Raw genomic sequence first — 21,364 nt, 5'->3', positions numbered from 1 at the left:
GTGTCAACATTTCAATGGAATAAAGGAAATTTCAGAGAGAGGAACTGGCCCAAGATGACTGGCAAAGTAGGCTAAATGGAGGGATGGCAGAGCAGACTTGGATATTTCTACATGAAATAAGGAAAGTACAGGATAGATATATTCCAAGAAAAAAGAAAATTATGAATGGAAAAATTGAACATGTGGCTAACAAGAGAGGTTAAGGCTAAAATAAAAGCAAAAGGGAGGGCATATAAGGAAGCAAAAATTAAAGGGAAAACAGAGGACTAAGAAACTTAAAAAAAAACATGAAAAGTCATTAGGAAAGAAAAGATGAATTATGAAAGGAAGTTGGCAAATAACAATCAAAAGGATTCTAAGAGTTTTAAAAAATATATATGAAGAGTATAAGACAGGTAGATACAGGACCAATTGAAAATTATGCTGGAAAAATTATAATGGGTAACAAAGAGATGGCAGAGGAACTAAATGAGTATTTTGCATCAGTCTTCACTGTGGAGGGCATTTGCAATATACCTGATAGTCAGTGGTCTCAGGAAATAGAATTAAGTACAGTCAAGATTACTAGAGAGAAAGTGCTTGGTAAACTAAATGGAGTAAAGATGGATACGTCTCCTGGACTGGATGAGGTGCACCCATGGGTTCTGAAGGTGTCTCTAGAGATTGTGGAGGCATTGGAAATGATTTTCCAGGAATCAATAGACTCTGGCATGGTTCCAGAGGACTGGAAGGTTGCAGATGTGGTTCCACTGTTTAAGAAAGGAGGGAGGCAGAAGCAAAAAAAAAATTACAGGCCTATAAATCTGGACATCGGTAGTTAGAAAATTATTGGAGGCGATCCTCAAGCACAGGGTTATGAAAAACCTCGAGGTGCATGACATGATAGGTCCAACTCAGTATGGTTTCATGAAGGGAAGATCCTGCATAAACAACCAATTGGAAATTTCAAGAATGATGGACAAGGGAGAGGTTGTAGATGTGGTGTATTTGGATTTTCAAAAGGCCTTAGATAAAGTGCCACATAAGAGGCTGCTTAATAAGGTGACAGCCCATGAAATTACAGGAAATATATCAGATTGGGTAGAGCATTGGCTGATAGGCAGAAAGCAAAGGGTGAGAATAAAGGGATCCTGCTCTGGTTGGTTGCGGTTACTAGTGTTGTTCCGCAAGAGTCCGTGTTGGGTGCTGTTTCTTTTTACAACATAAATTGATGATTTAGATTATGGATTAAATGGTTCTGTGACACCAAGATAGGTGGAGGAGCAAGAAATGTTGAAGAAACCAAAAGCAGAAAGACTGGGACAGTTTAGGAGAGGGGGCAAAGAAATGGCAGATGAGATACAATGTTGAGAAATGTACAGTTGTACATTATGGAAGAGGAAATAAACAGGCATATTATTATTTGGATGGGGAGAAAATTGAAAATTCGGAAGTGAATAGGGGCTTTGGGGTCCTTGAGCAGGATTACCTAAAGGTTAACCATCAGGTTGGATCGGTAGTAACAAAAAAGTGAATGCTAGTGAGAAAGGAAAGGGTTAACAGCAAGTGATAGTGTAGCTAGGTTTTGCAGTATTCTAGTAAGGCGGGCAAGGCAATGCAATTCGAAAGGACCAATTAGCATGATGACCAACTATAGGAATTTACTTTGAACCACTCATCGAGCAGGTCTGATGAGAGGCTGCCAATTTTGTGTAGCAATGGAATTTGTACTTAGTAGTAATAGTATAGAGTAAGAATGTACAGTGTAAACTTTTGATTGGGCCAAATGTAACTCCACCCATGTTTGAACTAGATAAAGGGAAAGCTTTGAGAACACAAGGTCAGTCGCACTAATAGCTTTCACAGGGAGAGCATCTCTGTGAGACTTTGTGTAGATAACTTACAATTCTGCAGAATAAAGGAAGTCTGACCAGGAAGAAAGTTTGGGTATAGTCATTTTGTGTAATCCACCGAAACAACCGGAATCCACAATAGGTTGCCATTCATTTCATGAAAAATAGTGTATAAGTGTAAGGAGGTGTTGATGAGGCTCTATGGGGCACTTGTGAGACCTCATTTGGAGTACTGTGTGCAGTTTAGGGCCCCTCATCTTTGAAGGGATATACTGATGTTGGAGAGAGAACAGAGAAGATTTACCAGGATGATTCCTGAAATGCAAGGGCTAACATATGAGGAACATTTATCAGCTCTTGGACTATATTCATTAGAGTGTAGAAGAATGAGAGGGGATCTCATAGAAACATTTCAAATGCTGAAAGGATTGGACAGAGTAGATATGAATAAGATGTTTCCCTTGGTGGGTGAGTCCAGGACAAGAAGGTCTTAGAATTAGTGGGTACCTATTTAAAACAGAGATGAGGAGATATTTCTTTAGCCAGAGGGTTGTGGATTTGTGCCACGTACAACTGTGGAGACCCGGTCATGGGGGAGGTTGATAGGTATCTAATTTGACAGGGTATCAAGGGATATGGGGAAAAGGGCAGAAATTGGAAATAGATGTGAGAACTGTTTAGCTCATGGTGGCGCAGACTCGATGGCCTGAATGGCCTACTTCAGTTCCTTTATCTTGTGATTATGTCTGTTTGTCTCCTTGGTTCTCCTATTTTATATAATATTCACATCAGACAACAGCTGTAGAGAGAGGAACAGAATTGGCATATCAGCCTAAGGACTTTTGATAAGAGCACTAAGTTGAAAGATAAACTCCTGTTTCTTTCCTGAGGAACATTTCAACCTTGCATTTTTATTTCAGTTTTCTAACATCTCTTATGTCATGTCACCTCTCTGTTTTTTGCACATCATCCCCTGGTTCTGACATATCTTCTTCCCTGCCTTTCAACTTTTCTGTCCAGGTTTAATAGTTTTTGAACAACAAAAATCATTGTTTTGCTTTTATTTTAATTACATTTCATTTTTGTGTTTGGTCTTTCTCAAAAAGTGATTTGTTTATATAATTTATTATGATTAATTTAATATTAGCATCCTTTGAAAAGTGAAGAAACAAAGGATAGTTTCTATTAATTTTCACACTTGTAGAATCATAGAATTATTTCGCTAATCCATTATTTCGCTAATCCATTATTTCGCTAATCCCATTGACCTGCTGAAAGATATATAGAGATGGCAATTTTGTAATAGTTATGAACCTACTTAATTAACTATCTAATGAAAAGCACATTTTCTTTTAACTTTTTACTGAAAAATTTGTATGGGACTTACCATGACTCTTAGGGATGTACACATTTCCACTCAAATCTGAAATCATAATGTGACATATACTGTAAGTACACTTGATAGTACATGAATAGAAAACAAATTGTTGATTGACCCTTATTCCTGTGTCATCATCTGGCACTTCCTGTTTTTCAAAACATTCTGTAAAATTCTTCTGCTAATACCAAAAAGCAATTCACTCCCAGAATGTCCGATACCATACTTATGCAAGAGCTCAGTAGGATTACAATAGTTTTAACTTAGATAGCCAAAAACTGCATGCATTATTGCAAGATAATTATGCCTGTTTTCTGCAAAATAAAAACTGGCACGTCACTCTCTGCATTTTGCACTGTCAATCACAGTTCCAATACTTCACAACTCTACTGCTTTCTGAATCTCCCATCTCAGGATCAAAAGTTGATTGAATATCTGATTTCATTTATGTAGCTGCTTTTAAGTAAATGCGAATCCAAGTATGAAAGTGAAAATGTTGGAATCACTCAGCAAGACAGGAAACATATGTTTTTAGGCTGTTAACTTTTTAAATAATCTGTCACATCAGAAATGCCATTCCACTTGGATCTCTAGGTCTTTGATCTGCTTTACTGTTACAATCAAATGTATTGTAAATACACATTCTGAGTTAACTGCTTCATTTTTTTAAACTACTATCCTGCCTGATCTCCACTGGATTGGTGGGTGGGGTGAGAGTCAGAAGGGGGGAGGGGGTCAGAAAGTTGTTAAGCCTTGCCCTTTAAACATCACTATTATATCAACCATTTTACATTAGAAATAAGTAAATGTATTCAACTGAAATGTTGACTACAATACATCATTTAACTCTGTGGCCCCTTAGAAACTTTGTTTACTGACAGGCTCATAAATTATTAAAACCTCCTTGTTGCTTCATAGCCTACACAATTTAGAACAATACATGGACATAATGGATTGCTGTTTTATGTTAAACATAATAAATCAAAGATATGGAAGGGAGTTGAAGCAGAGAGATGCCAAATTATAACTGATTGGTTTCTGCTCATTTTGGACACAAACGAAAATTCTCATTTAGAGCTTTTTTTCCGGGTTAGACTTTTAGGGTGGGTTATGTGATGCAGTGCTTTCTCCAAAATTTCAATATCTGGATGCAGAAGTATAAACAGGTATAGAGTATAGAGATTGTTTTGGACTTCTTTGTTGAGGCATTGAGAAGCATAGAAAGAGGATGCACATGTGTGACTGGATTCAGGTGGTGAATCCATGTTCAAGTATTTGAAAGAGGTTATGATTCTTCATTTGATAAGTTTAACAAAAAAAAATGAAGTATATTCATGCTTTTAATTTGCTGATAGCATTTTTATTTGTTTTAAAAAACTTGAATATTTAATTTTTAAAAAACTTTTAATTCTTTTTCAAACATCTTATTATCAGAAATATTTGGAAAAAACATAAAAGGCCTTCAAACAGTGCCTTGTAAGAAAGAGGGCAGCAACAATTCCCACAGTGTGTCACAATCTCTAAAACTGGAGTGTGGCTGGTGTGGGGTCTATAAGGTGTAGCCTGGGGCCAGCACGATCTGGCACATCAAATTGATCATTATCCATTTTGCTTAAAATTTGTGTGGTTGATGCTATTGTATGTAGAGGCATGGTTCACATTGCTGTTGAACCTATTGTTTGCTGTTTGTCTTTAGATGCTGTTATTATATATATAACTTCCTCAGAGATAGCTAGGTACATCAGTCAGATGTGGGAATCTTGATTGATTTTCATTTCACTTTCAAAAGTACCTAGGCTAATTGCTGTATGGACTTAGCATGCATTTGTTATTGAATATTGTGCCATCCTTATCTTTATGACTCATTCTTTATCCTATATATTTCCATGACAACTAAGTGCGTGTCAATTGGAAGCAAGGAATTAGATACATTTAGTACTTAAAATCATTAGAAACAAATATTCATGTCCACTAAATACTAAGCGACTCAATAGTTTTCATTATCAATGCTTAGTCTTTGATCTTCTTAAGTCCCTGGGGCCAGATACAATATACCCCAGGTTGCTGTGGGAAGTGAGGGAAGAGATAGCTGGAGCAGTAGCTATGATCTTTGAGTCTTCTTTGATCAAAGGGGAGGTGCTGGAGCATTGGAGAATGGCAAATGTACTCCCCTTGTTTAAAATCCTGGAAACTATAGACCAGTGAATCTTATGCCAGTGATGGGCAAACTATTAGAGAGGATTCGTAAGGATAGGATCTATGAGGATTTGGAGAAGTACAGTCTACTCAAGGATAGTCACAATGGCTTTGAGAAGGGAAGGTCATGCCCCACAAGCCCCACAAGCCTATTTGCATTTTTTGAGAATGTATTGTAAATACACATTCTGAGTTAACTGCTTCATTTTTTTTAAACTACTATCCTGCCTGACCTCCACTGGATTGGTGGGTGGGGTGATAGTCAGAAGGGGGGAGGTAACAAAAGAAATTGTTGAGGGTAGGGATGTAGATGTGGTCTATATGGATTTTAGTAAGGCATTTGACAAGGCCCTCCATGAGAGACTCATTCAGAAAGTGATAAGGCATGGGATCCATGGAACTTTGACTGTGTGGACAAAAAAAAATGGCTTGCAAGTAGAAAGCAGAGAGTAGTAGTGGAAGTTAACTGCAGATTGGTGACTAGATGAGTGCCATAGGAATCTGTTCTGGGACCCCTGCTCTTTGTGATTTTTATAAATGACCTGGATGAAGAGGTGGAAGGATGAATTAGTAAGTTTGCAGATGATATGAAGGTTGGAGGAGTTGTGGATCGAGCTGAAGTTTGTCGAAGGTTACAAGAGGATATAGACAGGGTGCATAGTTGGGCAGAGAAGTGGTAGATGGAGTTCAATCCAGATAAGTGATGCATTTTGGAAGGACAAACCAGAAGGCTGAGTACAGGGTTAATGGTTGGTTACTTAAGAGTGTGGGTGAACAGGGTCATTATGGTCTATATCCACACATTCCTCAAGGTCGTTGCACAGTTTGATAGGATAGTTAAGAAGGCCATTGGGATACTGAGCTTCATTAATAGGGGAATTGAGTTCAAGCATAGAGAGGTCATGATGCAACTCTACAAATCTCTGATGAGACCACACTGGTCACACTGGTCAGTTCTGGTCACCTCATTATAGTAAGGATGTGGAAGCCATGGAGAGGGTGCAGAGGAGATTTACCAGGATTTTGCCTGGATTGAAAATGAGTCTTATGAGGCAAGGTTAGCAAAGCTAGGACTTTTCTCTTTGGAGCATAGAAGGATTAGAGGAGATGACGGAGGGCTACAAGATTATGAGAGGCATAAATAGGGTGGACAGTTAATGTCTGTTTCCCAATGCAGGAATAGCAAATACTAGAGGATATCTGTACAAAGTAAAGGGAAGGAAGTTTTTACTTTAAAAAAAAAATGCAGAGTTGTGGGTGCCAGGGATGGTAGTGGACGCTGAAACATTAAGGGAAATAAAGAGACTCTTAGACAGGCACATGGGTGTAAGAAAAATAGAGGGTTACGAGGTTGGGGGGTGGGTTAGTACCTTTTTAAGGAATATATGGGTTGGCTGAAGGGCCTGTACTGAGGTGTAGTGTTCTATATTCTATGAAATGTTTTAGTATTTACCTGTTTGACAAACTGTTCCAAGTCTTTCTTCACAATCAGTCAGAAACCATGCACCATCTGTAGATCTCAGAGCAGCACAGAATTCAACTGAGAGATGATTTGCATTTGGCTCTTCTGCACCCCAGTTTGTATAAGTTATTGGGGTACCATCAAACCATTTCAATGTATTGTCTGTAATGTAGCACAATGAAAATAACCACAAAGAAACATATTCAGTTCAGTGACATACCAAATAAGCAGTTACCCCAAGAAAAACTGCAATCATACTGTAGTTCATATGAACTGCAATTATGACAATTAGATATCTTCCTGAGATGATTAACATTTAATGGGTCACAGCACACTGCACCAAGATGCAAGGCACTCATGTTGATTTCTAAAGCAGCTTTCACCCATGAAATTCACAACTCTATGTGGAAAGGATGTCATGCTATGATTTGTGTACTTCAGTTATCATAATATCTTGTCTGACCAGTTGTCAAAATGAGTCATGCAGTATTTGAAAAAATACAAAGATTTTGGACACAAAACCATTATACTACTACATTGATCTTCCAAAAATTTGCACTCTGCACAAAGAATCTGCATATAACAATGAATTACTTCATGTTATAAAAGAAATCAAACAGCTAATGCTCAAGATGGTCATGGGGGGGGTGGCGGGTGGTGAAAGTGTGTATTTAAGGTGTAAGGAATGAATGTATTCTAAATTCCTTCTGAATGTCTACTAATGGGATTAAGAACCTCTCGGCCTTATAAATGCATTTTAAGGCTGATACCTTAAATCTGGTGAAGAACAGTGTGGTGCACTGTTAGCCAGAATCAGACACACACAAAGGTAAAGACTCTACAACAGGCTTTAATCCACAAAGACTTCCACAGAGCCAGGCTGGCTGTGGCTGCAGCAACTCTGAGTGAGGCCTCGGGAGGCCGGCGCAGGCTTATATCCCGGAGGGTGATTGACACCCGACCGGGTGGGGCTTGATCCATTCAGGCCGACTGATTGACGGCCGGCCTTGTGTTGTCCTGTTCCCTTACACTCCTGCAGGTACAGAGGTTGCCCCCTGCAGTAGGCCGGTGGTGTACCACCGCAAACAGCAGTTGCCAAACACACTGTGAAGGGAAAGATTTAGTAGTTAATGACAACTCCCTGCATAAAGCACTGGTTATTACTTGGTTAAATTCAAAGAATATACCCAATTGAATACATTTTTGCTTTCTTTTTCTCTTTGGCTTGGCTTCGCGGACGAAGATTTATGGAGGGGTAATGTCCATGTCAGCTGCAGGCTCATTTGTGGCTGACAAGTCCGATGCAGGACAGGCAGACACGGTTGCAGCGGTTGCAAGGGAAAATTGGTTGGTTGGGGTTGGGTGTTGGGTTTTTCCTCCTTTGTCTTTTGTCAGTGAGGTGGGCTTTGCGGTCTTCTTCAAAGGAGGTTGCTACATACATCAGTCAAATATAAAATTAACAAAGAAGATAAAAAAATTAGTTCATGCCTTTCTCTTGGAAATACACATGCTTATTTTGTTCGTTAATATGATTATAATTATTAATAATGATCACCAACTCTAGATTTTTAAAATATAAGGGAAAATCAGATTTTTAATTCAAAGTATTTTTAATGCAGGGTGCTCCAATTTTTCTTTTTTTTCTTCATGTGAGCCTCATCATAACTCACCATAGATGTCAAACATGATGCCCAACCAGATTATATCTGCAATGTGGCTGTATGGTTTCACTTGTTGAAGGATAAAGTTATTTTCCTCCTCATCTTTAATGTGCAAGATGAAAGATTTTGTTGCTGTAAGATCAAAAAGTTTGTATCAAGTTTCCTTGAACATAAACAAAATCTTCCTACAATTCTATATGTTTGCTATATGTATTTAAAGATATTTATTACAAATGGCAATATAATTCAAACAGTTTATAAATGTAGGAATAGTATAAACATCGTTTGTGGTTGGAAGATTCAAACACCAAGAAATCAACTATACTGGAATTCATTATAGGATAAACTTAATAAATGAATGGTAGTCTATCAAGAAAACACAAATTGATTCTTTGCATTGATCTCCATTTTTCTACTACAGCACAAGCAATTGCAGGTGAAAATGGAGATAAAAAGGAAAACATGGCATTTAAAAACTGTGCTCATATTTCACAAGTGCTCAGGTGAGTGAAAAAGTAGGCATTTTCTCCCAAATCAAACGATTTGTTGGAAAATTGTAAAGAAAAAGGACATTCTCGTGGTGCTTATTGCTGAAGTGATACTGGTAAAATGCAAGACCATCAGGAGAATTTACGAAAGTCCAATTTAAGTCGAACGACTTGAAGAGAGCTCGTTGGAGCAGAATCATCAATTTGAGCAACATGTGTATTGTTAAATCCAACTGTAAAACTTCTGAGTGAGATGGTTTCCCTCATTAACACAGATCTATAGGGGCAAACACAATTTTATATTGCTGCAGCAGTGATGTAAAGTATACTGCTATCCTAAACATTAAATGAAGTTGGTATGGATAGAAAATATGGTAAGATTGACCTGGAAAAGGGATAATTGAATGAAATAGTACTGGTAGAAAAAATGTGAGCATGTAACGATTTGCTACACACAGCGCTGAAATAATGACAACGTGCACATTTAGTTGTACTCAAGAATACTTTTTTTGTGCCTGCAGGCCCGACTTTATATGCTCCTGCATTTCTGCTGCTGCTGGTGGAAATGACATCACTGGTGAATAAAAAGGGATTTTCCCGTGCAGGGGCTTTCTCTCCTTGATAAAGGAAGCCACGCACCACTTTGGGAGCCAGCCTCTTTGTCTATGTGTTCTGCCATTTTGGGAGCCGGTTAGCATGCAGTGAGTGGGCCGCCACAAGCACACAAAAATTTGAAAGAAGATTAAGATGAAAGAACTTTGTCAAATGGTGTTAATTTATAATGTCAGGAATATCATCTCAGTGATCTAGAATGACAGGTGGGCTTTGAAGTGATAGAAATATCTCAGCTTTGCATATGGGGTCTTGGCCATTAAACCACAGGGAGAGGGCTGGTTCTGAAATACAGCAGCTTCAGACATTTGTTTTGACTAACATGAGGACATACAAGTTAGGAGGAGAAGGTCACTCAGCCCTCAGTCTATCCTGCCATTTAGCAAGATGATGGCTGATCTGGAATGCCATCTCAACTGTGCATTCCTGTCTACCCTTTCACCCTCTTGTTTCTCAAGCATCTATCTATCTCTGCCTTAAAATTATTCAAAGGCTGCCACCCTTCAGGGAAGAGCATTCCAAAGGGTCGCCCCTCAAAATAAATTCTGTCTTAAACATGCAACCACTTATTTTCAAGCAATATCATCTAATACTACATTTTCCATTAAGCAAGTGTGCAGATGCTGGGGTTGACAGCAATACACGAAGGGACTGGAGAAACTCAGCAGATCACATAGGAAGTCATAGGTAACTAATTAGCCTGGATCCTTCGCCAGGTCAAAGCAAAAACAAGCAGCACCTGAATCCCACAATTTCATTGACCTGCTGCGGTTCTCCAGCACAATTGTGTATTGCAGAGGAAAGAACCTTTCCACTTTCACTCTGTTGATACCCCCTCAGGGTATAATATGTACTCTACCTTTTATACACCAATGGATAGTTTATTTCCCAAGAGAATGTTCATAGGTTGATTATCTATTGTAAATAATCCATTAGGATGGATAAATGGCAAAAGAATAAATAAAAGAGGGTGATGGGCACATGAGAGGAATAAGCTGCAAGGTGATAGGCAAACAGAACCGATGAGACCACTTTTTTGGGAGCAAATAGACTTGATTGTCCAAATGGCCACTCTTATATTGAAAGCAGTAAGTAGTCTTAGCTCATAACATTTCAGATAAGAGATGAGTGTGTGAAATTAAGCACATGGGACTGGGGGTGAAGTTCTGACTGAGGTAGATAACAGTAAAAAACAAAGCTGGAGAAAATGAGCAGGTCAAGCAGAGTCTTTTATACAGCAAAGGTAAAAATACATAACCGACGTTTTGGGTTAGAGCCCTTCATCAAGGTATGGAAAAATGTCGGCAGGCGTCCAGACAAAAGTGTAAGGAAATTATGAGCTGTGAGATGGGTGCAGAGAGGTTCTATAGTGATTTAGACAGGTTGAGTGAGTGGCCAAATGTATTGTGGATGCCATAGCCTGCATAATGTGTTTAAATGTGAGGATATCTACTACAATGCCAAAAACGAGAAGGCATATCATTTTCTGAATTGTGGCAGACTGGAAAAGAGGGAGCTGCAAAGACCTTGGTGTTCTTGTACACCAGCTGAGGCAAGTAAGCATTAAGGTGCAGCAAGATGTTAATAAGGCATATGGTCAAGTCAAGTTTATTGTTATCTGATGGCACAAATACAACCCAATAAAACAGAGTTCTCCAGTCCTTGGTGCAAAACATGCAGGCATACAACCAGACATAACACACATACAAGACAAACAATACATATATCAAACAAGTATTTCGTCTATACAAATAAATAAATACTGGTTTGTACATATGAGTTTCTCGGATGGTTAGTGTGAACAGTTTCTTCGGTCATTCAGCAGTCTCACTGCCCATGGGAAGAAGCTGTTCCTCAGCCAGGTGGTGCTGGCTCTGATCCTCCTGTATCTCTTTCCCAACTAGATCAGCTGAAAGATGCTGTATTCAGGGTGGAATGGGTCCTCAATGATTTTGCGTGCCCTCTTCAGTCAATGATCCAGGTAGATCACATCGATGGGGGTGGAGGGGGAAGGAAGGAGACTCCATTGATCCTCTCTGCCATTCTTATGGCACTGTGGATTGACCTCTGATCCAATTCTCTGCAGTAACTGTACCACGCCGTGATGCAGCTGGCCACGGCACCCTCGATAATGCTCCAATAGAAAGTTGACATAATGGTGGTCGGTAACCTTGCCTGCTTCAGTCTTCTCAGGAAGTGCAGTCATTGTTGTGCCTTCCTAACGAGATATTGTGTATCTATGATAAGTCACTAGTTAAGTGAACTCCAAGGAACTTGGTGCCCTCCACTCTGAAGAGTTGTTGATGTGTAGTGGAGGGTGGTCGTTCCTGTTCCTCCTGAAGCCCATGATCATCTCCTTCATCTTGTCCACATTGAGACTCAGGTTAAGCACATTCATTATCCTCCGGAATTTACCACACTTAAAGGATCCCACTACGAGACACATCTTCCCCTCTCCTCCCCTCTCTGCCTTCCATAGAGATCGCTCACTCTGTAACTCCCTCGTGCACTCATTCCTTCCCACCAATTCCACCCTCCCCAGCATCTTCACCTGTGCCCACAGGAGATGCAACACGTGCCCACATCTCCTCCCTCACCAGGTCCCAAATAGGCCTAAATAGGCCTTTCAAGTGAAGCAATACTTCACTTGTGCATCTTCAGGACTGATTTACTGAATCTGGTGCTCCCTTTGTGGCCTTCTCTACATCAGAGAGCCTGGGAGCAGTCTGGGAGATCGCTTCGCTGAGCACCTTTGCTCTGTCTGCTACAGTGACAGAGACCTTCTAGTAGTCAACCATTTCAGTTCTGTATTACACTCCCACATTCACATGTCTATCCATAGCCTTATGTATCATCCCACAAAGACCACTTACAAATTGGAGGAACAGCACCTGATTTTCCGTCTGGGCACTCTCCAACCAGATGGCATTAACATCGACTTTTCCGGTTTCTGCTAACCTGCTCTCCTCTTCCCCCTCCCTCCCCCCACACTTCAACCTAGCCATCCATCCTCCCCTTGATCACTGCTGTCCCTTCCCTCCCTTCTTCACCTATCACTTCCTGCCTTTGTGACCACACCTCCCCTTACTCTTTTGACATTTTTTTTCATACCTTGATGAAGGGCTCAAGTCCAAAACGTTGGTTATGTATTTTAACTGTTGCTGTATAAAGGATACTATTTGACCTGCTGAATTTCTTCAGCTTTGTGTGTTTTTAACTTGAGACTCAGATTGTTATTCTCACACCATTTCATGAGATTTTCTATCTCTTCTCTGTAGTGCAACTCATTGTTGTTGCTGATGAGGCCGACTACTGTTGTGTCATCTGCAAAGTTGATGGCACTGTTGGAGCTGGATCTGGCAATACAGACGTGGATCAGGAGCATGAAGAGGAGTGGATTGAGCACACAGTCCTGGGTTGCGCCAGTGCTCAGCTTGATGGTGCTCGACGTTCTGCTACTGATTCGGACACACTGTGGTCTTTCCGTTAGGAAGTCCAGGATCCAGTTACAGAGAAGGGTGTTGAGTCCCATACGTGGTAAGATATGGTTATGTTAGCAATTACAAAAAAGTTTGAGTTTCCTAAGCAGAGTTGTTATTCTACAATTATAAAGGGCCTGAGTAAGGCCAAACCTTGAGTATTACATTCAGTTTTGATCTTCTTATCTGAGCAGGAATGTTCTTGCTGTGAGGGAGAGCAGCAACGTTTCAACATCCTGATTCCTGACAAGGCAGGACTGATGTAAAAAAAAAATTAAGGGTGGAATGATTAGGCAGTTTAGAAGAATGAGATAAGACATTATTGCAACTTCAAAAAATCCCGACAAGACCAGATAGACTAGATGCAAGAAGGTTATTTGTAGAAATTTAGAAGGATATGGAGTAAGTCGTTCAGGATTAAGATGAAGAGGAATTTGTTCATCTAAACAGTGAAAAATCTGTGGATTTCTCCACCATGAGGCAAAAATCAGTAAATGTTTTCAAGTTGTTGGATCATTCAAGCACTTCTAACTTAAAATGCTGTAAACATAGTGCATTGTCTACACAAACTCAAACATTAACAAGTTATTCACTGTCCCGTTAATTTATCAAGGCATTAGGTCTTACCCAGGTTTTTGCAAATGTTCTTAGCTTCTTCCATTGTTAAGCTTGAAGAATTGTATAAAACCAGGTCAAAAAGATAACAATTGTTTCGAAATGGAATCCAGGGCAAACCTTCAGCAATATTTGGGCACTCCTCTCGGTAAGCAGGTGAACTTAATATTGCAGCTGAAAGTAATTTATTACAAAGATTCAACAAATTCTAAAATCACAGCCTTAACCCCCACATCCATACTTGACCAAACAGTTTGGTAACAGCGAACTTTTTGCCTTAAAGTAGGACCCATTAGCATCAACAATACTGCTACCGATACTTTTACAAAAGCCCACCAGTGATCAGCCATATTTCAGACAATGGGTCCTCATTTTATACCATTGTATTACTTGGCGTACATGGAACCTCAAATGTAATTGAAGGATACAATCGTTTGAAATGTGTACTGTGAACATTTCAACTACTTTCATATGCAGCCGAATAACTAATAGGACTTCCCTTTCCCAGAACTCTGGTTAGATCATCTCTGTCCTTTGTTATTATGCTGTCACAAGCCACTGCTTATGCTTCCCATATTTTTATGTGTCTGGTTGGTAAAATGTTGTCAGCCTTTTTCGCTCCTGATTTGATGGTTTGGGGTAGTGGAGATGCCAATAAGGAGGAGAAATTGTGTTGGTTTACAAATGCACAAATATTGAAATTTTTCCCTTCTTTTGTTCCCATTTTTAGTATGTTTTCTTCCTTGATATCCTTAGAAAATAAAATCAACATCCTGACAACTGAAGGCACTAATGCTAACATTTTTCATATGTGTCTAGTGGGTAGGTACCTTGTTTCAAGCTACCACATGGAATCTGTAGGGGAAACATTACTGCACACCTGCCAAAGGGCCGTATCTCTTCTGCATTTTCCAGGCTTCTGCACTTAATTGCACATGTGCAATTTTTTCTGTTACAACAATGAGTCGTTACATTTATTTCTATATTCCAGTGGTATGGCTAGTCTTCTCATCACAGAATCCTGCAAAATTTTGAAAGGGTTTGAAACTAATTTCTTACTGTTTAAAATCTGGCAAACAGCTCCCTGGAGTTGAGCTTCACAGTCAGTGGTCTTCCAATAGCCATTTATATTCATGTATCCACAATCATGCGATGAATGAGGACCCTCTGCTTCCCAATGGGTGAAAACAACAGCATTTTCATCTGACCAAGTAAAGCTTTTTCCATCCTGCAAACAATGACAAATGGATTTTGGTAACACTATCACAATTACAATATCCAAGTTTTTAAAAAAAAAAGTAACATGGTTTTAGACATACATCTGGACTAGATAGTCCTATCCAATGCGGGTGTGATAGCCTATTCACAATAATTGTGAGAAAAGCTTGGTGGTATTGATCTGTGATGCTGACCAGTTCAGTTTCTCTTTCTTTGCATTCAATTCGTGCTTCATACCATGTTAAGTTCTTCTTAATTAGCTTGTATGTGTAATTTCCATATGCCAAAGTATCAGGAATTGGATATGAAGCGGATTTATTGATATTATGGATGGATTTATCTGTGAAAAAAAGAGAGATTTATCAACTGAAACAATAAAGTATGAAAACAATTACAGAAGAGCAGCCAACATTTACCTTGGAACAGGGATAAAAATATTCTGCCGGGCTTTATCCTGTATTAAATCAACATAATTTCACAATACACGAGAAAAAGAGCATCAAGGCCAAACAGCATATTTCAGTTTACCAATTTATTGGATTCCCCAAAACAGGAAATCTTTATTGCACATTTGAAAAAAGGTCTGTCGACTAATAATAAACTTTATTGTCTACTTAATGATGGCCAAATCTCAAGATCATTACCATACTTTCTTGTAGAGTTTAAGGATATACAAAAATATTTCTGATGCAATTTTAAGATGCAAAATTCCTGTGTGAAAAAGTTTTAATTTAAGAGATACGCTCTACTACGCTGTGCAATTTAGCTATTTGAAGAATAAACTGTATGATGATCTATTAATTAATATGATCCATAAAACAAGATTCTGACAAATATTGAGCATAGAATAATTTAAAACTTAATATGAAACAACGATTGATTTAAACTGCATGGGTGAGACAACAGTTTATCACGGCTACATTGTTCCATTTTGAATATGGTCTTGGTGGGGATTTCAATTTCCAAGTACTGAAATAAGAGATTGTTGCTATTTTGTATCTTGAAGCTCCAACATCATTTATTTGTTCATTAAAATATGATTGATAATTTATCTAAAGGACTTCACCTGGGCTTCTTTGACATACAAAGCCATAATGATTTGCATTGCAAGTTCTTGTGTACCACCTTCCAGTGGAATGATGAGCATGACTGCTGGACAATAAAGCACACCTTTTTGACTCTCCTTGTAGGACAGGACTATTAATATGTTCTGAAGTCTGCAAGCAAAATAAGTTAGAAATGCTGATAGTTGTAATTAGCAATATTTTAAACATTTTATTTTAAAAACATTCTTTTAGCAAACTGCAAGGATAAAGTATCAAAATTACCTTTTACATTAATTGTTTTGTCCTGGAGGAGAGTGAGAGCAAACAGTTGAGGGTAAGAAATGTTTCAGGAAGGAGGAACATATTTTGGAAGTAATTGTGTGGAAATAATTTGTTATCAGATCAAATGCAATGGAATCAGAGGAATGTGAGAACTGAATTGAATCCTGACAGAGAAAGATGAGGTATAGTTGAGTGGCTGAGGACGTTTAGTTAACGTGCAATCAACATATTCTTGGGTGTCCGAGGGTTTGTAATGTACGTTGTCAGTTGCTCGCCTATCCACTGAGATGAAAATAGTGAAATAAAGAGAGTGAAGTGTAAGAAGTTAACCAAGAAGGAGTAAAAATAAGAAACAAATTCTCTTTAAACACAAGTAACAAAAACAAGATCATCAATGTACAGAAAAAGACGCAAAAGAGAGAGAGAGAGAGAGAGAGAGAGAGAGCCCGAGTAGGAATGAAATAAGGTTTCTTTCATACATCCCACAAAGAGACGAACACAGCTTAGATGATATGGGACTCCACTGTCACACATCTTACTTGGAGGTAGTGAATGGAGTTACAGGGAAGTTTAATTTGAGAATTAGTTCATGTGAATTGTTGTGACTTACCTGACCAAATCATATTCATCAATTATTATTTTTTTTGAAGAGGACACAATCCATATAAAGTTTCAGAAACTGTTCATTCATAACTAACAAATTTGAAAAAAACTTACAGGATCATATTTATAAGGACCTGCAGCATCGCGTGCTGGCTCATTCGGTAACCAGTTAGTGTATATCACAGGTTTCCCATTCACCCAATGTTCAAAGTTATCACTGTGCAGACCTATCCAAACACTCGTTGATCTTTCCAGGAGCTGGATTGTTAAAAATGCTGTGAATTTTAAAAAGTGAGAATGGAATTATAGAGTAAAGTTTCACTGCCAATGGCTGAGTTAATAATTGTTGCTTCCAGACATGCATAAAGAAAAAAAATCATCAATTCCAGAAGCTGTTTGGATAGCTTATAAAGCATGGCCTGAATTTTATTTGAAAGACTGAGTAGGGACACCATTAGAATCCATGGGGTCATTTTTATATCTGTCTGCTTGCTAAGATTTGAGTGAGAAATATAAAAGAGAGTATTTTGAAAACCTCTCCATTCTATATGGAATTATTCTACTGTTATTTTACATAGGAATCTGACAACAGCAGGGAGGACAGTTTGGTAAATAAGGGTTTCATTATGTTAAATGAAATCTGTTGTTTGATCTGACTTTTGCCATCTTGCATACATTTTGTTTTTTTTTCCTCTGATGGCCATAATTTACATCATTAAAAAAATTTGCAAATTGGGTCCTGGAGATTGAATATAAAAGAATAAAAATTCCTGTAACAGACTGTGGAGCAATCTCCCCAATCCGGGATCTTTAGTCTCAAGAGTAGATGGAGGCCTCTCTTTATTCTTAAACCTGGAAAAGTCTGTGTCATTGAGTTTCTTCTATTGTGCATGCACAGGCAATTATATGAATAAAAACTCGTAGTAAGCAAGCCAAATGCAAATTATTTTAGTTAATTTCAATTACCTTGTTCTATTTCATTTTCTATAGTGGCAAGCGTCCCTCCATGTATTGTGCAGTACATTTGAGAAGAATACCAATGCTTTCGTTGACCCTTGTCCTTTGGCACATAGACCAGGAAACACTGTCATATGAAAAAAGTCACCAGTGATGTTTATTCTTGATGCATGTTTTGAGCTATAAGTAACAAATATTCTTAAAATATATCTACTAGTCCATTTTGCTATTAAAATTTGTAACCACTACCTAGGAATGTATTCATGATCACTGACACTCATCACAGTGGTTGTACTGTGCTTTTGAAACCAAATTAATGGAAATGATTTTGAAGTTCAATGTGCTGATGGTGCACTGAGCATTTACTTCATGAAATATGAATTGTTCATAAGTGCTTTGTAACATTTAGGAGATGCAAAAAGCACTCTATATATAAACATGTTTTAATATTCATCTTTTATAGAATATGAAGAATTAAACATTACAGTTTGTTCAGCCAAAAATTGCAGTAACATATTTCATTTTGCTTATTAAAATAAGATTGCTGTTCTGACAAATTAACTGATGTTACAATTAAAATATATATTCTCAATCTGTGATTGCAAGAATGCTTAATCTATAAAATATTGCAGACAAAAAAATTCTTTATCTAAAATCACCTTATGCTCAAAATACAGCCAACCTTTTGGACACGAGATGTCTGGCACATAACGTTCAACTGTGTGAACTTCAACCAGTGATATATTGTAGCGTTTGCAGATGAAAGGAAGAGACAGAAAGCACTTGCTATCACTCCAACGCCCTGTTGGTTAATATACAAACAAACATAAAATTACTAATTATTTCAACTTTCAAAAGGACATTCAAGACCCAGGAATAGGCCACATAGCTCTCTCCCCTCCCCCCACCCCCCAACATTTAATAAAATCATCCTTGACCTCAGTATTTGTTTCTGTCCAGGCCTCACCCATCCTAATGTGAATGTAACTAGAAATTTAGAGAGTGATGGTCAATAGGAGTTCAAAATCCTGTAAAAATACTATAATTAACAATCTAAATAATCAAGCAACATATTAAGAATCAGACTTTATTGTACTTTTTACATGAGACCAAAGAATAGTCTGGTGAACAAAATAAAACACAATTGTCATGCTAGATCCATTGTTTCTGCATGCTCTTGCCCTATCGAACAAAATGTTTTTGTCCTCCAATAGTTTAAGTGACTACATCTCTCTGGCATCTAATAAACGGTTTGTCCAGTACTTGTGTCTGTGGCATTAACTTTTCTACTTTGTGCTGCCAACTTTGATTTCATCCTTTCATCTCATTCCATTCACTTGTGAAGGAAGTAAACAGACTTGTCTAGACTAGTTTCATTTAAAGTGAGTAAAGCCATAAAAGAAAAGGGAAATTTAAACTTTGGCAGGGCATAAATAAATTTCAATTTAGACAGATCACATTTTTGGTGGCTTGGATGACTTGAATAATGCTTAAACAGCTTGGAGAAATTAGATATCTACGGGTAGGATACTGAACTCCTTAAGCAATGACAGTTAATTTGGTTATTAAAAATATACCACTTGGGTTCATTTCCAGAAGAACAGAATAACAACCTTATGCTGAATTTACTTCATTCCTTGTTCAGAGCACATGATGCACTATACAAAATTGGGTTACCATTTAAAAAAAAATACCAAAAAGATTAATCAACAATAAAAAGAAATACAAATCTACAAAATAATGATCTTATATCATGCAAATAACCAATACACAGATGCATTTAATAGCATACTTGAAAAAAAGCATAACAGAGAAAAATGAGATGGTAAGATGAAGAGTGAAGGGAGGATTTCTGTGGAGCATTAACATTTGACGACTGGGCCAGACAGTTCCATGTTTTTAAAAAAAAATCAATGAAAAGCATCTTAGCGCACATTTAAAAGTGAATGAAAAATTCTAGTGCTACCTCCAAATGAATTTCGAAAATAACAGAGTGGAAAGAAGTTAAATAACATTGCAATCACACAGATTTAAAAGTACCCTCATTTCTACATTCAATGCTATTCTCTTCCCTTCTTATTCATATATTACGATATCTTGTCACTATTGTTTCCAAGGTTTATGAGGCTCAGGAAGTATTCCACATTGATGCTGAACTGAGGACAGCCACAGGAGAATGCTAAAATGGCATGAAAGTATGTCAGGTATGTATTTTTCACAGCAATAATGAATGCTTTGACCTTAACAACTCATACTATTAAACCAATCAGCTTGCTTCTCAGTCATAACAAATCTGCAACTCATTGAGAAAGCCTTTCAATAATCAAGGATTGAGCTTTCTCTGCATCTTCGCACTGCTTGCTTTGGTATGTGCAGGATTATCATTTCTTATTTTGGCAGGGCTAATATCAAAACAATGTTGCAAATGACTGATATCATTGACTGGTCATTTCTGGTATTTGCCTGCAATAGTTTCTAGTATCCAGAGTTCAAATTCCACCATGGCAACTAAGTCACCTAATTCAATCAATAATCTGGAAGTTAGACAAACAACTCCTCTGAGAAACTATGATTACAAAGTCTATGCTACTTTCACAGAAACCCATTTGGTTCACCAGTGTCTTTTGGGAATGGGAATCTTATACCCTTATCTGGTCTGGCCCTTAAATGCCTCCAGGCTCATCCTGGGTGGTTTACTCTCAAAGGTCTTCTGAAGAGCTGAGCACCACCCAGGTAAGTGACTCACCACCAGCTTCTTAGACAGTTTTGGTATAGGCAATAAAATGCTGATTTTGCCAGTGATGCCTAGATCCTGAAAAAAAATCTTGTCCTGAATTGTATGGAAAATATCTCCTTGTGATTAACTATGAGAACTCAAAGCAAATTGGCTCCTTAAAGGCCAATAGAAATACTGTGATGGTGAAGAGGAGAAGGGAGGGAATATGAAATTATAAATTTGGTTTGAAGGGGTATGTCTGAAGGGGATTTTCAAGACAACTGGAACTGGTTTTGATTTCTGGTTTAGCTGTCCTTGTTTTTTGTCCTCTATCAGCACTTACTAATCAACAGCACATTAAATTGAAGATAAATCAGGAAAGACCCTCTGCAAAAATAGTAAAATGATATTTTCTTAAGCAGGTAGAGAACATTCGTGACATAGCCTTCATTCATTTTCATATTACTGCCATGTTCTACTTTCTTGTGCTTTGAAACTTGCCTTCAAATTTTCAAAAGTTCTCTTTTCGATGCCTACACCTTGGGCCTTACAACTGTTCTACATCATCCTCAGGTCTGACACCCTCTATGATTCACCTTTGCATGTCTTTTGCTAAATGAGAAACTAGCTCTTGAATTGTAGCCCATTGTAACAATATAATGTGACTGAAATTCAAACATATTTCACTAAATTAAGCAGATAAAATGTACACAAAGATAAAGGATATTCATGTTATTGATACCCAATTTGCACAAGTTGCTGAGTGTTAACATTAACATGTCAGGTTCATGTGACATGGAACAGGGGAAAAAATGCCTT

The 21,364-nt window shown here is 38.0% G+C and overlaps 1 protein-coding gene across 7 annotated transcripts in view; it reads right to left on the bottom strand.

Annotated features, from left to right (window-relative positions):
- Positions 1-21,364, bottom strand: part of pla2r1 (phospholipase A2 receptor 1) — a 113,450-nt gene that overhangs the window by 4,420 nt on the left and 87,666 nt on the right. For 5 of the 7 annotated variants that reach the window (XR_011356750.1, XM_069935395.1, XM_069935397.1 and 2 more), the window contains exons 20-29: positions 18,489-18,631; positions 17,839-17,956; positions 16,987-17,147; positions 16,008-16,158; positions 15,043-15,281; positions 14,783-14,951; positions 13,736-13,897; positions 8,539-8,661; positions 6,860-7,030; positions 3,220-3,255 (exon numbers count right to left, since the gene is read on the bottom strand). Coding sequence is in view for 5 of the 7 variants with exons in the window: in XM_069935395.1 (XP_069791496.1) it covers positions 3,220-3,255; positions 6,860-7,030; positions 8,539-8,661; positions 13,736-13,897; positions 14,783-14,951; positions 15,043-15,281; positions 16,008-16,158; positions 16,987-17,147; positions 17,839-17,956; positions 18,489-18,631 (1,473 nt within the window). In the remaining 2 variants the exon portion in view is untranslated. Of the gene's footprint in view, positions 1-3,219; positions 3,256-6,859; positions 7,031-7,702; positions 8,300-8,538; positions 8,662-13,735; positions 13,898-14,782; positions 14,952-15,042; positions 15,282-16,007; positions 16,159-16,986; positions 17,148-17,838; positions 17,957-18,488; positions 18,632-21,364 lie in introns of those variants that run through there. The other 2 variants (XR_011356751.1, XM_069935399.1) reach the window with 2 other exon arrangements.

Source organism: Narcine bancroftii, chromosome 4 (genome assembly GCF_036971445.1).
Source record: "Narcine bancroftii isolate sNarBan1 chromosome 4, sNarBan1.hap1, whole genome shotgun sequence".
Classification (NCBI taxonomy): domain Eukaryota; kingdom Metazoa; phylum Chordata; class Chondrichthyes; order Torpediniformes; family Narcinidae; genus Narcine; species Narcine bancroftii.
Note: the sequence above shows the minus strand (reverse complement) of the source record. Positions and strands in the feature narration are given on the sequence as shown.